This window comes from Cryptomeria japonica, chromosome 11 (assembly GCF_030272615.1).
Source record: "Cryptomeria japonica chromosome 11, Sugi_1.0, whole genome shotgun sequence".
Classification (NCBI taxonomy): Eukaryota; Viridiplantae; Streptophyta; class Pinopsida; order Cupressales; family Cupressaceae; genus Cryptomeria; species Cryptomeria japonica.
Window position 1 is genome coordinate 217,686,905 of NC_081415.1, and position 20,017 is coordinate 217,706,921.

General features: G+C 31.1%; 1 protein-coding gene across 6 annotated transcripts in view; it reads right to left on the bottom strand.

The window, feature by feature from the left end:
* Positions 1–18,356, bottom strand: part of LOC131063818 (probable LRR receptor-like serine/threonine-protein kinase At1g56130) — a 77,498-nt gene extending 59,142 nt beyond the window's left edge. For 3 of the 6 annotated variants that reach the window (XM_057997770.2, XM_057997766.2, XM_057997772.2), the window contains exons 1-6: positions 16,058–16,435; positions 15,789–15,957; positions 15,147–15,218; positions 14,866–14,937; positions 14,575–14,646; positions 5,126–5,197 (exon numbers count right to left, since the gene is read on the bottom strand). In XM_057997770.2, the coding sequence (XP_057853753.1) occupies positions 5,126–5,197; positions 14,575–14,646; positions 14,866–14,937; positions 15,147–15,218; positions 15,789–15,957; positions 16,058–16,157 (557 nt within the window). In that variant the 5' untranslated portion in view covers positions 16,158–16,435. Of the gene's footprint in view, positions 1–5,125; positions 5,198–14,574; positions 14,647–14,865; positions 14,938–15,146; positions 15,219–15,788; positions 15,958–16,057; positions 16,436–17,380 lie in introns of those variants that run through there. The other 3 variants (XM_057997769.2, XM_057997768.2, XM_057997771.2) reach the window with 3 other exon arrangements.
* Between the last annotated feature and the right edge of the window lie 1,661 nt (positions 18,357–20,017).

Below are 20,017 nucleotides of genomic sequence, written 5' to 3' on the forward strand. Positions count from 1 at the left end.
GGCTCCTCTCGTGGTAATACTGGACATGTTGGGATTGGTGGGGTTGGTAGAGATTGCTTGGGGAAGGTTGTTTTCCTCTTTTCTATTTATAAAGGGAAGCAAGCTAATAACTTTATGGAGGGTCTTGCAATTTTGTATGCTTTAGAGATGGCTTATGCTTTGGGCTGGTGTAAGGTTATCTGTGAGTCAGACTCACATATTATTATTAATTTGTTGATTGAGCAAAAGGTATCAGATGTTAATTGGCAGTTGGGTTTGGTTGTTTACCAGATTTTGTAGATTAGATCAAAGATGGAGTCGATGTCTTTTGCCCACATTCTGTGGGAGTGGAATAGGGCAGCTGATTGGTTGGCTAAATGGTCTTCGAAACATGTTGGTGATTGGAAGGTGGAGGGATGGGATCACCTTTCCCCTAAGTACTGTCAGGATTTGGAGGAGATATTTGTTGCTAATATGGATGGTTAGGATGGTGGATTTTGTTGATTATGACTGTGACTCGATGTTGTTGTATACTCTTTTCGGAGTCTTTGGCTCCGTGTATGCCTTGTAATGTTCTGTTGTGAGTTTTAATAAAGTTTTTACCCCAAAGAGAACACACCCTCTAATGATGCCATATGATGTGAAGCTCTTGAATCAATGGAGGACTGATGTGCGGATGCAAATAGAGCATGACCCTTCATCTTGTCTTCATCACATGCTAATGAAGATGACCTAGAATTTCTAGGTACTAAGGTGGTAGAAGAAGATGTACTAGATGAAGGTAGTTGAATATTGTGCTTCTGTAGAAGTTGCGTCACCTCATTAATCTTCTTTACGTAACACTGATGCTCATCATGCCCTAGCTTAGTGCAATATGCACACTTCAACTTATCCTTCTTTGATGATGACCTCTTAGAAGAGGAAGACGGATCTAAGAATCATGTGATTGTGTGTCCTTGGGTTGCTCATGTGACTTGGAATTTTTTTGTTTCTATTTCTTTCCTTTGCAATGTGAAGATTTTTGCTTTGTGGTGGATGTAACACGACCCTGCGATTTGGAAGACTTCAATCGACCCATTTGATACCATGTAGAAGTTTATGATACAAACACAAGAGCTAAGATTCATCTGCACCAACTTGGTATACTCTTAAGTGAGTTGAGAAGCAAACTCATCAAGTGAAGGCATGATGAAACAAGTACCAAGTGCATCTTTGGTGGCATAGAATGTAGAAACAAAAAATGAATAATTAGGTGCAAGCTTGAGAAGAATAGAGAGAATCAATTGAGAATCCTCCTTCTCAATGTTGCACTGCTTCAATTGTAATCTGAGGGACTTGTTTGATGAAGAAGTCTTGGATGCTATGAAACTCATTTGGATTCAAGCTAATAAGCTCATTCTCGAACTAAAATACCTTCAATGCTTCTTGCTTCCCAAACATGGACTCCAATGTAGTCCAGATTTGATTGGGTGTCGTGCAAGGCTCAACATGAAAGAGAAGATCTAGAGATAGACATGCATAATGTCCCAAAAGCCTCATCACACATATTGAACCATTTTTCTCTTCTCAACAACACCTATAGGCTTAAGTTTTTTACCCATGGCCACTCTATATAAACCCAAATGCTTCAGGTGAATCTCCATTTTTTTTTCCAACCATACTAGTTGAATGGAGGAAGGGGTGCAATATGATTTGGATCAATGAAAAATGATGAAAAAAGTAGAGAAATGGATTGATACAACAATATAGATCCTCTCAATGGAAAAAATCTTGTTTTGAATCACAAAAATAGCAAATGATTTGCACGTTTTCTAAGAAAGAACCCAAAAAGGAAAATATTGAGATATCTAAGCACCTAATTAATTTTTTTACAAAAAGGGACCTGAGATCTAGATAGAGGACTCTAAGAGCTTTTCAACGATATATGGAAGTCAAAAAATGGAGTCTGTTTGACCAAGTTATGTCTTGGAAGGGTGAAAAGGAAGACTGACTTTGGAAGCTTGTTATAGAAAATTGGTGCAAAATTTGATCAAACCACCACCACGAGTAGATTGATGCAAGAACAATCTTTCCGACGATTTCTTGTTTGATCGATCTTGACTCTGTATGATGAAGTATGGGCAAAAATCCAATTGTAGCTTTTTAAGGCTTGGAGGGCAAACTGGGTCAAAAAGTTAACTACTGATGCCGGCAGAATATTCTCCTGGAAAAAATCACCTTCATTGGTAAAAAATTAGTTATTGGATATGCTATCCTAGGTTAGAATATTCCCCCAAATTCTTTGCTAAAAATAGTCATCCTTTGCCAAATTTAGAGGTGATCACTAAATTTCTTGAATTCGTTAAATAAAGGAAAAAATGCCAAATTTAGAATATTCTAAAATGAATATTCCAAATCACTGAGGTGACTAGTACTTGGTTGTAGGAAAGTACAAAGGGAGTACAAAAAAGCTACAAGCTTTTTAATAAAAAAAAATTGCCTTGTTAAAAAATCAAGTCCCCTTTTGATATTTTTCAAAAAAATAATGCATAAAAGTTTTTACAAAAGGTTAATGAATTTTTGAAATTTTTTTTTGTGAAAAATAACATGTGATTTAATGTTTTTGAACGCTGCTGGAGGGTATGTTTATAGTATGGTTGTACAATTTCGTATGACTCTGGATTTTTGTGCACAAACCTCAAAGAAAATTTAGCCAAAAAATCAAAGTCACTGATTTTGATGATTTGACAGGCAATTTTAGGGTTTTTGAGCCTAAGTGCAATGGTGATCTCCGTTTTGCTCCTTGGTGCTCAGATTTTCCAACTGACCCTGGGTCTTGCCTTGTTTTTTGTGCCCTCAACCAATTTGACCCAATTTTTCAACTGCTCAGATTTTGTTGAAACAACAGTCGATCTTAGGGTTTTTTGATGTTGCAAACAAAATGGAAACATCCGTTTGAGCCCAATGTGCAAAAAAAATTCACCCAAGATTGGATCCCTCAAGCATGCAAACAAGAACTTGACAAATTTGAAGCTTTGATACCATATCTAGGAGTTGATGATCAACCAAATGAGCCAAGCATCATCTGCAAACAAAACACCTATCACATAAAAAGAGATCACTTGCAAAGATTTTATGCTCTATAACAATCAAAGAATTATGTATTATTTCACAAACAATATTGAAAAATACAGTTACAATGAATGAATGAATCCTTATAAAAGGATGAATGAAACCCTAGATGCAAAACCCTAAAGGCTAGATTAAATTAGCATGTGCCAAGTGTCACAATCGTAATGAATGAGACAATTTAAGCTATTATTAGCATAACTTAAATAAAAGGACAAATAACCTAAGCTTAGCTTAAGTGAAAAAGTAATTAAATGACCTAATTAATAAACAATTAGATAAAGTGTCCTTATTACTCCAACAAAATCAAGAGATAAAATGGATGCGTAAAACCTTTGATGTTATTAAGAAAATTAAAATAAATCTCTCCTAGCAAGTAGGTACTTTTTTGGAATCAAACAACAAGATATGGAGGAGCAACCCTTTTTAGTGATAAGAGAAGATCCCATGGACACAACAAAATCTTTATTTAAAATACACCATTTGAATAGTCTATATTTAAGTAGTTAGTTGAAACATCTAATGACCAACTTCTAGAATATATTCTTGTGCAAGAAAACGTCGTGTTTATTCTAAACAATTTGAAATAATTTCCTTATGGAAAGAGGGGGAATCCAACCCACAAACAAACAAGGAGATAAAAAAAGAGTTTTGCAAACACCTTTTTCACTTTTAATGAGTAAATGATACTTGACCCAATCAACCCTTGTTTCTATGCAACACCCTCTTTCTATCGAAACTAAATAAGAAATTACTACTAAAACCATTATATAAATGGTGCAATAACTTTCCCATCCTTCTTTAAATACTGAATTGAAGTGACTTAGAAGAAGAATCCATGCCACTAATGGAGGCATCCCATTCTAATCACCTAGGGAGTCCTATAGTTAGAAATTCATCATAATGTTTCTAAGAAATGAACAAGATAAAATTTCACCTTTGAGGGATGTGTTCATTCTTGAAAAAGAGAACTATTATAGGAAAAAGAAAGTAAAATACATAAGGTTACTTTTTAAAGAGGAACATATTGAACACATTATTATGACGAATCTTTCATTGCTCATCTAGAAATAATAGAGGACACACTAATGAATCTTGGGAGATAGATCCTAATTGAAAATATGATAAATAATGAAATAAAATTGAGTATAGCAAGAAAGAGGACGAATTTAAGAAATAGCAAGTAGGATGACTTATGGTACCTTAAGCATGGGGGAGTATGATGACGAGAAAATTTACTTCAATAATCCTAGGATCAAGTACCCTCCTTCCCTATCTAAAAGTCTATTTTTTATGCAAAATTAGCTGATTATATAAAATATTATTAGTTATTTTGATTAAGTATAATGTATAAATTTAGTTTTTATCTTGATTTAATAATATCATAGTTGCTAATAAGTTTCTACGTAAAAAATGCATTTTGTTACTATAAAGAGTAGATGGAGGTAGAATATTTACATATAATATTAGATAATCAATTTATATGGGTTAAGTTGATTGAGAAGAATATGCTCCTATCTTGGCATGGTAGTACATGCATTTAGATGATAACTTGTCATTTCCCTACATAATGGGACTTATTATGCTTTTGTAAGTAGACTTCTAGTAAGACTATTTAAAAACAATTCTCTTTATTTCATGATCACTGCATGATCTAAATATCATGTATGAAGTGATTTGAACTATGTTCCTCCCCAGTTCTTTCTCAAATATTTATGTTTAAAATAATGGTAAAATTATACTTATTTTTAAAATTATAGCATGAAGTTGAACATTTGTAGAAAATGATATATTATAATAGTTAAAATCTTCAAAACTTAACTTAAATGATAAAATAAATTTTCAAATGAAGAATATAATTTGATGATATTCAAACAAATTGATATATTTTAATATCTACACAAATCCAAACATCAAATAAAAAAGAATAATTGTCAACATTAAAATAATTTTACATTTACAAATTTTATGAAGCATAAGTTTGATCATTGTTATATTTCAAAAGAAGTAATTCCAAGGAGAAATCAATCAAACTTACAATTTTTTCAATTTAGCCAAGTTACCAAGCTCTGGCGGTAATGTCCCATTAAGATTGTTTGATGAAAAACTCCTGAATTGAGAAATAATCATGAAAAATATAATTGTAAATCTAATTTCTTGTAAATGATGTGAAAAAAGAAGCATACATAGATTTAAATAATTTATTCAACTTCAACAGGATGTACTTAAAGTTTATGACATTTCTTCTATAAAGGATATAATGTATGCAATTCATATAAGGAAAAAAATAATTTGGATTAAATCTAGCTATGATTTAATTTACTTCACCATTATTGTATCTATTATTATTGTAGGAATTGTAAGAGGATTTTATGATCCCTCAATAATTAGCCTTATGCAATTTGATCATGCCTAACTTAATTTAGAGTAAGGAAGAATTATAAAGGCATCTATTGAAATAAGTGGAATATTTTAGGAAATGTTTTCTTTAAATTCTATGTTAAATTTTTATTTGAGAAAATAGAGCTTAGACGTTGGTTTTATGCTATACTAGAAGTATATTAATTAACACGTGATGAATTTAATGGTGATTGAATCTATTCCAAAAATAGTAATAGATTTTTTCAAAACAATTATTTTGAATAAGAAAAAAACAAAAAAAAACAATCGTATTGAAAGATAGGCCAATTTGTGTATTGTCTATTAGATTGGTATGTTGTTTGCAGATTTTTTTAAATTATTCTTTCAAAATCCTTTAGGTAAAAGAGTCCTAAAGATGAATTGAACAATAACTAAGAGATAAAGTTTGATATTTTAGGGCATATTAGAAATATAGTAGCATAGAATAAATATAATGAGATACATACCAAGGAAGATGGGTTGATTTTTATCTTCTATATCCTTGTGAGCTTATAAATTTGCATTGATTGATGATGATAGATTGGAGATACCCACACCTACACTAGGTTTCTCCAAGTTATATCTTATGTATTTATTCTTGTGGGTATGCTTTGGATTAAGTAAACAATGTTTTGATAGGGCCTAGAACCTTGTACAAAGAGAAGGATAGATCATGAATCATATCCAAACACCAAAGAATAAAAAAGAGACAACAAAAGCAAAGAAAAACCAAAACTTACAAACAACCAACCAACCCCCAAAATTAGGGTAACTATTACTAATACTTAATTTATATATATATATATATATATATATATATATGTATGTATGTATGCATGTATACACACACACACACATACATATACATATTATATGTATATTCACACAATTCAATCATAATACTAATATTTGTGTTAATGATTTGAATAATTTTTAACCAATCTAGTCACACATCATTTTGGTATCAAAGATTTGCATGTGGTTGTTAGAGTTTAGATTATGATGTTATCAGTTATATTTGATACCAATCACTATATTGGTGAAGACAATAGGTGAAATTAGGCTACTTCCATTCAATAAGTCATTTTCCCTAAGGAGGTAGAATTGTAAAATCAAAAGAGACATGGTTCAAGAAGGATTCAAGCCCTAGACGTTAGAATATCAAGAAGATAGTGTATCAGAATGGTATATATTTATTTTCATGTATTTAGTTTATTAATTTACTAAATTATATGCACCTACGATAAGATAAGATTACTTAGGTAGGTATCTACTTGGGTAGGTTGTACATGTGACTTGTACTTTCCTTGTTTGGTGGAGATGTACTACACATGTGATGCTATAATTGCACATTTGTTGTACACATTTACATCTCTTGGTGGAGCATCCTATACACATACACTTGTAGCTCACTCTTGAGCATCCTTGTAAATAAATTATATTGGATCCATATTGAAATTAACAATCAGATTATATTTCTATGATCTTTGATTGCGATTTTTCTATTGTGTTTTATTAATGTTAATAGATTTTGGGTGGTTTAATCTATAAAAAGATCTTATATGATATCCAAACATTCTATAACAACTATTATATATTGAATTTGGAAATGAATGTGTCTTTCTTTTCAATTAAAGGGGGAGTTTTGTGAGTTGACAAAGATATTTTACATCAAAATATTTAAGTAGAAATGATAAATATAGATGAACTCTTTGATTCATATTCTTAAGAAAATTGGATTCCCAAATTGATCACACTTTTTCAAATTCTCTGAGATTGATGAAGTATGGAGATTCATATCAGCAAGAAATGAAACTTTAATTTTTGAATTGATAAGCTTATATTGATGAACACATAGTAACTATTGTCCCTCTTTATGTTTTTGTGGTTTTTAGAAACCCACATTTTACAAGAGGGATTTTTTTAGAGACATTACATCATAGATATTAGAATACAGGTTAGTAAATAACGATAAGAATATAATTGAATAGAATAAAAGTCTCTATGTTAGTAATACTTTAATAGTAATTTAATGAGTAATGTTAACCGCGTGACAAGTTTCCTATTGGTTGGTGTAGTCATTTTATGTAAAAAACTCATAAAACCCATGTAAAATTATTCTAATTCTGTAATAAATGTTCATAGTTTCATTATTTTTAACCATGTTGTAATTTGCACATTTTGTGCTTACCATTTAATATGGTATTAGAGTAGGAAAATAATAATTTCATAGCGATGTAAAAATAATTCCCAAGTGACAATGCCAATCACATGGTTATCTTGTGAATGTAGATCCATTCTTATCTTGGGACTTTAGAGGAAGTTATTGGTTGTTGATTGAATTAAGTTTTTAAAGAGAAGGATTACAAAAGTTTAGCTCATGAGAACTTCACATTATTGTAATTTATTTTTTTGTTTTAACTTCTTGGATTTATGTTCGCAAAGGCTATCTATTTTGCATTTACAATAATGTCCTTTAAACTAAGCATGAGGATGTCTGATTCCATTTCTAGCCTTGGGAAGGATTTTATACCTTCTCACAATATCATATGTTCCTTTCATTCTCCAATTCCTCACTAGCATCAAACTTCCTAAAACCTTAATCCTTGGCCTCCTACTCCCTTGTTGTTTATAGAACCTCAAACATGTTCTTTCCTATGCACTGAATATTACAAAAATCCAACCTTCACTCCCTCTAACCATTGCATCCTTCTAGAAAGAATTTACTTGGAAGCTAACCTTTTGGAATGCTCTTTCTTGGAACCTCACTATTTGAATGAAGGAATTCACCCACCACCACGACTGACTATGAGTGTCACTAATAGGCTTAAATTTGAATGTGATAAAATGGTAAAGGAAAATTCACATAAAGGTCTCATTTTCACTTCAATCTTAGTGGATTTGAGCATTTCATCATTTCATCATTCTAAATATATTTTTAAATATATTTGTACTCATTGTAATCTGTAGTATCATTAAACAATTGAAGCCAAACATGTTATAAACTCTAAATGAACTATTGGAATGAAATAATATGTTCCAATTTATATGTATACAGATCTATTAATTTTATATAAGTATTTTAGATCTAAGTATTTTGTGTAAATGTTTTAGTTCATTTTCATTGCATTATTATAGATTTGAGCAATTTATATGGATATTTTAGCTATGGTTCATTATAGTGATACAAAAGATTTAAACTTTCAAACATGTAGGGAAAACATAATGGTTGATTCTTTGCATGAAAGAGAGATATAATACCAAAGGAAAGAAAAAAGAAAATTAAAAAAAAAAACTCATTGATCAAGTAAAATATATAGAAATAGTTTCAATAAAATGAGGAAAATGATTTTTTTTTTGATAGATGAATATAAGAAACTTAATTCTTTCAAGAGACCATAGTTGGGATCCATCTCAATCAAGAGAAATTGTTCACAAACCATGAGGATATTGATAGATAAGAAAGATAGAATGAATGAATTATTTATAAGACTCTTTTTCAATACTCACATCATCATCCCTCTGAATTGAGGTTACACTAGAACACCATTGAGGGAAAAAATTATGTATAAATAATTTGCCAAATTCTATTCCAAATCCCTTGAAATCCATGTTCTTATAAAGAGAATAATAAATGATGGAATCTAGATGTCACTTCATCGAATATCTTGATAGATTATTTGAAGAATATAAAGTGAATAGTAGAGATTTTATGGTAGACATATATTTATTGACACAATTTTTGAGTTGTGATAAAAGAGTGTTTGGTATAATTAAAGTCATGAAAGAAAACAAAATTATATTAGGAGAGAATTAAATAAAAATGTGAGCATGATAAATAGTCAAAATTGTGATGGCACCAGTTGTTAGGAACATTGTGTCTCAACCTTGCAATCACAAAAGGTTATTGTTGATGGTTGAGCATGTGGGCTATAGGGTGTATCGTACCCCTATGGGGTCTAGGGGCCTCATCTCCCCAATCATCATTTATTATTGTAAATAAAGATAATTGATCATTAGGTCTCAAATTTGGTAGTAGATATTATGTTGGTGTTAGCCTATTTCACTATTTGGTGGAAATAGTCATCAAAAGATGTTTTGAGGTTCTAGGAATTACAGAGTTTTTAAAAAATCTCCAAGGTTAATTTTGTAAAAAGATCCCTTTGTCCATATATCAATTCTATATGTTATCTTTTAACCTTTGGGAAAGTATTCTAGTAATTTTTTAGGTTTCAAATAATTTCAAATACTTTATGGTTGTCAAAAAGTGTTTAAAGTCTTCTTGTTATGTCTTGATTTTGTTTTTTCTATATGCTTACAACATTAGAAGGAGAGAAAATTGAGTTTTGATAGGATATATTGAGTCTTCCTAGGGTTTCCTCAAACTTGCACAATAGGTTGCAACTATTCATGGTGGATAGAAATGTTTGCAAGCCTTTATGAGGCCCTATGAGTAAGGATTGTGTGGCCTTGTATGACTCTATCTCAAGAAACAAAGGAGGATTGACTACCTAGTATCTAGCTATGGTGGTTTTCTCTTTCAATTATTATGAAGACTATTACAAAGGTGTTAACGCATGAACATGCTTGTCACAAATGCGAATGAATGAAAATGTTGATCAAATCCTTAAAAATATTTTTGATCAGATTGGCCATTCATGGCTATGATAAGGTATGCATATGAAATGAAGTTGACAAAGGTCATTCATTTTTGTCTCTATGTAGAACACTTCCACAACCATATAAGAATTTAATGATACTAAGAGACACTTGAAAATATTTATAGTGTATCAATGCCACACTTGTCATTTTGTAATTTTCTTGCTTATGGAAAAAGCTATCATGTTGTTGTTTCTATGGTAATGTTCTCAAAATGATAGTATTAAAAATGTGGCAATCTCGATGAGAATGAGAATAACTATCACAAGCAAATGCATGCATTTTATCTCCATTTAAAAAGTTGAGACATGACTAAGGACTGCCATAAGAGCTTGTGTTAATATGGAAACCCCTAGCCTGTTGAATCTTGTTCACTATTAAATCTCTTGAAAACCCTAGTCAATGAGGTTAAATGCCCTACACATAGTAACTATGAGGTAGAAACAAAAATTCAAAGGGAAAAGGTATAAAGGTTTGACAAAAAAAAAGGCATGCATGGATACATGATATAGTCAAGAGGTTAACCCCTATAACATTATGAAGAAGGCATATGACACTTTATAATGAAGTTTGAAGAGATTTCATAGTAAAGGATAAAGTGTTATTTAAAGTACAAGGTAGAGAACAATAAGGGTTTCTACCATACAAATCTCTATTATTATACTTTTTAAAGATTAGTGAGTAGTGGTTTCTTGAGTAGAAGGTATCAAATACAAAAACAATGAAGAAGACTTGGTATAGTCAATATGATAATTCATATGCAACATGACAATGCTAATGGAAGAAGGTATTTTTTAGCATAGAAAAGGATAGGGATAGTAGGTCATAGAATTCTAAAGTTGAGAAAGAAAAGCGTGAGAGACTTGTTCATAGTTTTCTCAAATAATATAATAGAGAGGGAGGTAGATGTTTAAGAGGATAGAAAAATATAAGAAAAGATAGTCATGAAGAAATAATAAGGTTTTTAGGAAATAAAATAATGTAGTGAGCTTGCAAGATTGCTAGATAATGTTCAAAGGATAAAGAACAAAGGTTAGAGATGGTGAGCACTATGAACATGAGGCATAGTAGTCTTGCATGACAATGGCCTTTAGATTAATTCCTAAGTAGTCATCAAATGAGATGTGGAGAGAACAATGCATATTCAAGGCCTTGATGGTATCATTGTGTAGACACCTAAAATTGTCTTGTCTAATTAAATAAATATTTTATTTATTTAATTATTTTATCATAAGTCTTCTATTAATTAAATAAATTCTTATTTATTTAATTAATTCATCAATCCTCTTCTAAGCCTTTCCTCATTTAAATAAATACTTTTATTTATTTAAATTGTTCTTTTCCTAAATTAAATAAATATTTTATTTATTTAATTGATCTCACTTCCTCTATTAATTAAATAAATCTTTATTTATTTAATTAATTCATTAGTCTTTTCTACCCATGACACATGTCATTCATCTCTTAATTCTTCTCTTACCTACCCTCTCATCATTTAATTATTTTCTCTACCTACCCTTTAATCCTAGCCGACCATTTATCTTTACACCTCTTAATCTTATCCCTTCATTTCTTAAAGTGTCTTCTATATAAGAGGATACTCTCCTTCACTATCAACCCTAATCATCTAATCATCAAATGTCTTATGTAATCAAGTCTTCAAGCAATCATGCGACTTCACAACCACAATCCATTCTTTGTTGAGCTCTTGTGCACAAATAAAATCCGAGAGCAAATATATCAAACAAGATCAATGGCGATAGGAGACAATGGAGATTGAAACCCTACTTGACATGTGAATGGTATTCTTGTTTTGTTATTGTTTATTTGCATAATCTTAGGTATCTCTATTGGTATTGGTGAATGTTTCATTGTAGGACCTAGATTGTTTTTGGTTAGATCTTTATGGTCTTACAATAGCTTATCATCACTTTTCACCATACACACATTGACATTTCATGTTTTGAAGAAAACTAAGTAACAAGTGCAGAAATTGCACATCATAGTCACAAAGAGCATAGAACGATGGCCTTAATATATGATAGAGTAAATAAGAGCCTCATGCATAAATGAATTACATAGACAAGGATACGAAAGATAATAGCCTTGGTACCATGAAGACCTTATTTCAAATTCATTAGTTCTCTTCATACAATATTGGGATAGGAAAAACTCTTCCAATAATACAATATTTTTCCTAACTATAAGAGAATTATTTAAACTATTCAATGGTCACCAATGAATTCCAACCATCATAAACTACTAAAAAATACTTTAATCAATTGATGACTGATAACTAGACTTAATGACTACACAATATAAATAATGTTTAACTATAACTAATATACATTTTAGCTATCTACAAAATTTTAGGGTCTCATTGTTTAGTAAGTGAGGGAAATCCACTTGCAAGTGCAAGATAAACCCAAGGAGTCATAAGCAATGTACAAGAAATAAAAGAAATAATGATCAACATAAGATTGATAATAACTTGCAATTTGGGGAACAAGTACATACTATATTTGAGCACTGAAGATAAACTCAAAACGTAGGAAATAAAGATTCACATGTTCCTTTAAGGTTTACAAGTGAGTGATAATTATTTTAGATTAGACTTGAATTGATTAATGAGGATGTATATCACTATTCATTTAGATAGATGATCTTTCTACTCTAGATGAAGAAAAAAAAACCTTGTACCACAAAAACTTGAAGAATTGGCACCTTGTGGATTAGAAAATTTACAAGATGAAATGGTATTGCAAAAAAGGTAATAAGGACAAGGATATGAGAGTATGAATATAAGTAGGATGCGAAGAAGGCTTGGATTTCAAGAAAAAACAAATAGAACTCCACGGAAGAAATAAATTGTATTTCTAATCTCATCTTGAAGGAATTTGATATTTTTGAGATCAAAAGAATCCTAACTAAGGTAAGATCCAAATCAACTTGCAATGTAACTCATCATATTGTTACATCTATGTTTTTGTAAAAACTTGTAGTATTTTCTAATTGCTAAAGAATTTTTTTATGTATTTTGACCATTCCAAGGCTTGAATTATGCTAAGGAAAAATTTCACATATATATGGAATATATTGAAGTGAGCTGCAAATTATCTATAAGGAAGTAGGGAGGCATAATAAATCTTTCATAATATATTTTTTCCGAAAGAAATCCTTGAAGATAGGATCATTGAAGACCAAACTTGACACAATGAATTTGGTCATGACTAGAATTAATATGAAAATTCTACACACATGAGATATTTGTGTAGGCACAAACTCATCATGATAGCACTAGCAATGGATTCCCCAACTTGGAATATAGACAATTTTTTGTTGTTTTAAGTTTTTATACTACCATGAATATTCCTTGTAGAATAAAATTATAATCACACAACATAATCAATGAATAGAGTATAAAGGAGTCAAGAGAGCAATGGTTCCATTGCATAAGTAGTGTTTAATAAAATGCTTTTGTTTGGTGTATAGAGGACTTGTCAAAATAGCACCACTACCTTGATATTGGACATGCTACTTGTAGGACTTGTTGTTTAAGGCAAAATCCTTCATAACCATAATTTGACTTACACTACCCAATATGGTAATTAATTTAATAAAAAAACCAAGTTAGTTACCTAAAAAAGAAAATTATTATTGATAATAGTCTACTATTATATGCTTATTTTCATCACGAGCTTGATCATAAAGAATCTTAGAGGAGAACTAAATAGTCCTCTATGATTTGAATCTATTATTATAGAGTATATAGGAGCAAGATCAACAAATAAAATAATAAAGATGGGTTGTTGGTTGTTTGTCATAATTTTGTTGGAACAAGACACACACACACACACACACACACACACATATATATGCATATACATACAAACATACATATGTATATATACATATATACATATATGCATATACATAAATATACACATACATACATACATACATACATACATATGTATGTATGTATGTATGCATGTGTATGTGTGTGTGCGCGAGTGCGTATATATGTACAATATATACATATACATATTTATATATGTATATATAATTTTTTTTACCTTTTACATGTTTGTACAAAATAGCTTGCACTCTCCTCAAAATATACATATATATACATACATATACACATATATACACATATATACACACATATACATATACATATACATATACATACACATGTATATATGTATGCACAATATATACATATACATATTTATGTGTATATATATAAAAAAAATTACCTTTTACATGTTTGTACAAAGTAGCTTGCACTTTCCTCAAATAAATAAGAGTATGACAGACACAGAAATAGAAAGAGGGGGAGATTAACTGATAACAATTATATAATTGTTACACTTTTCATGTGAGGAATTATACACGAGTCTACAAGGCAGGGAGAGTGCTTACAATGATATCAAGTTTTGAAGATTTCCAAGCTCCTTTGGTACAATTCCAGAAAAGTTATTAATGCCAAGGGCCCTATAAAAAATAATATTTTTAATGTTACATGCGACACAAGATATCTTAAGATGTAATTCAAAGTTATATTATTAAATAAATAAATGTTTAATGGACTAACACATATGACATGAATGAATGAAATAAATTTAACTAATAGAAATTGATTTTAATTTTAATTTGATACATTAAACTAATGCATATAAAACATTAGTGGAAGAGGAAGAGGAAAAGCCTTACAAGTATTTCATGTTGGTGAGTTTCTTCAAGAAAGTAGGAATTTGACCATTAAAATAGTTCTGGTTTAGGTTCCTACCAACAAAACACAGTATTACTCTTTTAAGTGACATTAAAAAAACAAGGTAATTTTTCTAAGATAATATAATCAATTTACATAATTTTTTTTTAATCTAAGATATTTTAATATATCCCTTCACAAATTAATATTTGCACATGGGCAATATCATTTTATTATCCAAACAAGTAGAAGATACTTACTAACTAAGAAGCTTAAAACTTACAGATCATAGAGGTAAGTCAAATCAGCTAGTTCTTCTGGAAGCACTCCTGTTTTATCCAATGCATAGACCTTCCTGAGAGAAGAAAAGGTCCTCAACGGCTTAGTATTGAGCACACTTCAAATTATTCATTCTCACTTTGTAAAAGAAATTGGGGCAGCTAATTATCATCTTGAATAGAAAAATAACTGAACTGGAGAAGTCAAAGATGTAGAGGCTGACTGTTCCATAAGTTATTTAATATTTAACCTAATAGACATTAAAAATTCTTTTTCTTTTTCAATTGATTTGATTAATATGATGAATTAAAAACAATTTTCTCTTAAAATTTCTCAAAGTTTTAGACACCAAATAAACCGGCTGAGTGTTATTTTAAAACCCAATCTTCACCTTTTTAATTTTACAACCTCAACCAAGATTTTCCAAATAAAATACTAGGTACATATGATCTATGTTGCTTGAAGAGTTGGGAAAACGCTTGCTTTGTTCGGATAAGCATCACACTTGGGACTGCAAAGGCACCAGTAAGGCCTCATCTTACTAATAGAAGGTCCTAGTTTTAAATTGCAGTTGGTTCATAAAAATTAATAATTTATAAAATTAAGAATAGAATTCATTAAACAGCAAGGTTACTGCAAGAATTACATTTGTGTAACATGGCAGATGGATCCATTGTTGTATGTGCAGTCACACTTGATGCCAGGATTTCCTATCTTTGCAGTAGAACTGGCCAGGCCAGAGCATGGATCTGTGAGGTTCCATGTTGCAGATGAACCAATACTCCACTTCTCAGAGAGTGATCTTACTGCAGCAACTGTTTAATTCAACACAACACAACATGTCAGAGAGTCAGAAAGGAATAGGCAATAAACAACATCCTACTAAACAACATACTACTAAACAAGTGAACTTGCCTTCAATGGGATTTGTGACTGCTATTACTTGAGCTGCCTGTAGCAAACATCCAATACAGAGAAACCAAACTGATGAAGCTGGGACTTCAATCTTTGACATGATGGAGGCAAAACTAATGTTGGGTTTCAGTTATTCCCTTGATATCAGAGCTGTTATAGACTACCCAATACTTGAATCAGTGAAAGGAAATCTAATTCAGATTTGTAAAAATATCACATAGTTTGATGTTTTAGTTTTAGCTTCTTGTTGACGTAATTTGATTTCAAAATTCAAAGTCGAGAGAAAATCTTTTCAAAGAAACAGTATGCATCTTTTGCATGCTAGACGTGAAATTTTCCACCACTTTGGCTAGTGGGGAGGTTGGAAATCTCTATCGCAAACTCTATATCATATATTGTGATAAGGTTCTTTTTAATACATCTGTGTCAAGGTAGGAATTTTATAACAATCAATACAATTTCGGCTCATTATTCTTTGTGCGGCAACGACTTTTGTGTCATGAGATGTTAACTTCATTAATATTGAAATGACAGTCTCGTGATATGGTTTGATTGATTTTTATATTATATTTTTAATACATCTGTGTCAAGGTAGGGGTTTTATAGTAATCAAAACAATTTTGGCTGAAATGTCAATTTTTTTATTAAAGTTGATGTGATTGAAATGACATCGTTTAGGTAAACTGTATCACTCAGCAAACGTGGAACGTGCATATTCATTGGAAGGTTCACATTAAAGTATTGAAATTTCACATAATCAATACACACCTAAACTTGAATAAAGAGTCAATCAACCAATGAAATGAATATATTCACATAATCAATACACACCTAAACTTGAATAAAGAGTCAATCAACCAATGAAATGAATATATTTTTCTTGTTTCAAATCTAGACAATATCTTCTATTATTAATATTTTACAGGTTAGTCTCTCATATCTTATTGATCGAAATTAGATGAAGTGACCATACGGTTTTCTCTAAGATCTATTCTTAATTAATTTTAATTATTTCTTTACAAAGATCTGTGAAATGCAAGATTTTTTTTTTTATTATTATTATTAAAGTTTACATTCGTACAATAAATGTTATGTTTTACAAAATCAGTTCAAATGCACTACAGAAACTGAAAATAACCTCTGAATGGAGACCATGGTAGCCGATCAGACTACAACTAGCAAAAATTGGAACAAACCTACGAAGTTATAAAAAAACTTGGGTCTTCTAAGAGGAAATAGAGTATAGTTAACACAGAAAATATGGACAACATGTACATTGTATAGGAACAGTTGTAGAAGAGCAAGATAGTTTAGAAAATTTACAGTGGAAAATTCTGTTTGCAGCAAGAGTAAGTTTGGATCTGAAAAGATAATCTTTACTTTCAATCTGATCAATAGTCTGAATTCCCAAGCTAAAGAGATGGCCTTTGATTGTGTTGTCTTTCACCAAATAGGCATGTAGCACCTTCACTGTTGTAGAATATATTCTTTCAGGATCCAAAGAAGTTAGCCTCTCAATGTTAATTGCATTGTTTCTTGTATGGACCATGGTGTGAAAGATAGAAGATATAGACCTCCTACCAATGGTGCCTACCATTAACAATCCCAAGAAAAAGAACAGATGACTAAAACAACCAGACCAACACTCTTATTGCTGCCGAATCTTTCCCTGTAATCATTCTTGTCAAGATGCACATGTACATATTAGCAAACCTGCTAACAACATTCAAGACCAATGCAATACAAAGTAGGGAAGTACAACTTCCACTCCTCCCCGAGTTTTCTCTCTTAGTCCTACTAAGAACAAAATCCACTTCATGCACTTTCTCATGGCAGGGAGCATCCAGAACCACGGATAGAAATACATTACTCTCCTATTGATCCACCTTAAAAGCAATCCTCCAAAGCACGAAGATCAAAATTGTCTGTATAGATTGCACCATAAATGTCATCTGTAGCACACAGGTCGTAAATGTGAGACTTGTAATGAACAGAGAGAATGGAGCTAGTATCTTGAATTTTGGCTTCCAGTCAGTATCTTGAATTTTGGCTTCAAATGACTGGATTTGAGTTTGCAGATCAACTAGAGTTATTTCAAGATTAGAATTAGCCTAGAGAATAGATTACAAGTCTATGATATGCAAGGGAAAATTCTTTCAAAGCATTAATCCGAAGGTCAAAAGGTCAAGGTAATGAGATTGTGGTGGGAGAAAAATCCAAGAAACGCAGATCTCCAAGATCAAGTTAGAGAGGGAAAAGAGAGCACCATAAGTTGTGGGCATGGGCCAAAGCTAGAAAATATGCTTAATAGACTTAATTTTTAGCATAGAAGGGCAGAAAGGAAAGTTGATCACCAATAAGCATTTTAATGTGGACTTTCAAAGCCATCGGTTGGGACTAAGTGCCAACTTGCCAACTTTGGACATCCAAATTTGAGGGTCTAGGTTGTTCCATCTAGAGTAGTTGAAGCGATTGGGGAAGTAGCTGCCTATAAACAATTTTGAGAAGGAATAATTGGACGCTTTGCTTGTTGGACCACTTCTAGGAAGTTATTATGGAAAGGGGTAGACAATAGCTAAGAAAATTATGGAGTAACAAGTTGGATTTTTTTGGAAGACGAAACTTGTTAGGTGGGAAATGATTGAATTGTGATTTGAGTTATTGCTAATATTTCTAGTTAAACTTGATGGGGTTTCACAAGTCACAAAAAAATTGGATATCTTTTTTTAAAACATTTGTATATTTAAGGTTTTGATATTTGTAAGAGGAGTGTTATCTTATTGATTTAGCACCAAATGAAAGAGGCGGCAAAATTTAGGCTACGACTTAGAGTTGTATCATACCATGATAATATTTTTGATGTAATCTTCTAAGTAGTTCAAATAGAGTAAGAATTTGTAGATCTATGGGTTTTGGGAAAAAGGAGCAAGAATAAGCTTGTCATTCCAATTGATCAAGTCCCAAGCGCATCGAATAGTTGTAGATTGAATATGATGATGAACCAAATGTTTCCAAGGAGTTTCTCCTTCCAAGGCTCTTACAATCCATTTAGTGGAAAGAAAAATACCTTGACTATAAAAATCAGTAATTTCCAAGCTCTCTCTATCTTTTTTCTAAATGTAGTTAACTCATGAGGTAGCAGGAATTCTTTTCTTATTTCCCCAATTAGCCTAGATAAAACTTTTGATTAGCTAGGCCAGCTGATTATAGAAATTTTTAGATGTAAGCCAACAAGAAGAAATATAAACATGGCTAAGCAAGAGGATTTCATTGGTAACTTGTATTCATCCAGCCATGGATGAAAATTGGTTGGCCAAAAGCCTTGGTTTATTAGACCTCTTAGCCACTCTTTTTGACCACCTTCCTAAGTCTTTCAATACTCTTGATGTCATTGAAATTATAATATTTTGGTTAGGTAGGCACATTCAACAAATGTGTACGGTGGAAATTGATTTGAAGGTTGACATCAACATAATAATTGTAATTGGTGAATTCAACTAGATGAATTGAATTTTAATTTTTTTATATTATTATATATTCATAAATTGGTGAGAGACTTGAGACATAGTTTTATCTCTATATGGATCAATCATCTAACATGTAAGAATATATAACATGGAAATAAATGAAGATATTCATTGTGATATATTTTAATCTCCATTTGGATCATTTGTGGATGACGTCTAAGCTAATGACGATAGATCTTTACAACTTTGTTAAGGGTATGTGCATGGAAACGGGGGACCAAAAGGGGGTTTTAAGTGGCCACTTTTTTTGAAATTACTAAAAACTAGTCTTAGATGAGAAATTGAAGAAATTTACATTCAAAATTTGAAGATGCAACTAGAAAAGTCATAGTGCATTGAATCTATTTTCTAAACTATTTTTCTCTTTTTAAATGGTGGAAATTTAGGGGTTCAAATAGAGGCAACACACAAAGTGATCCTATTTTTGTTAGAA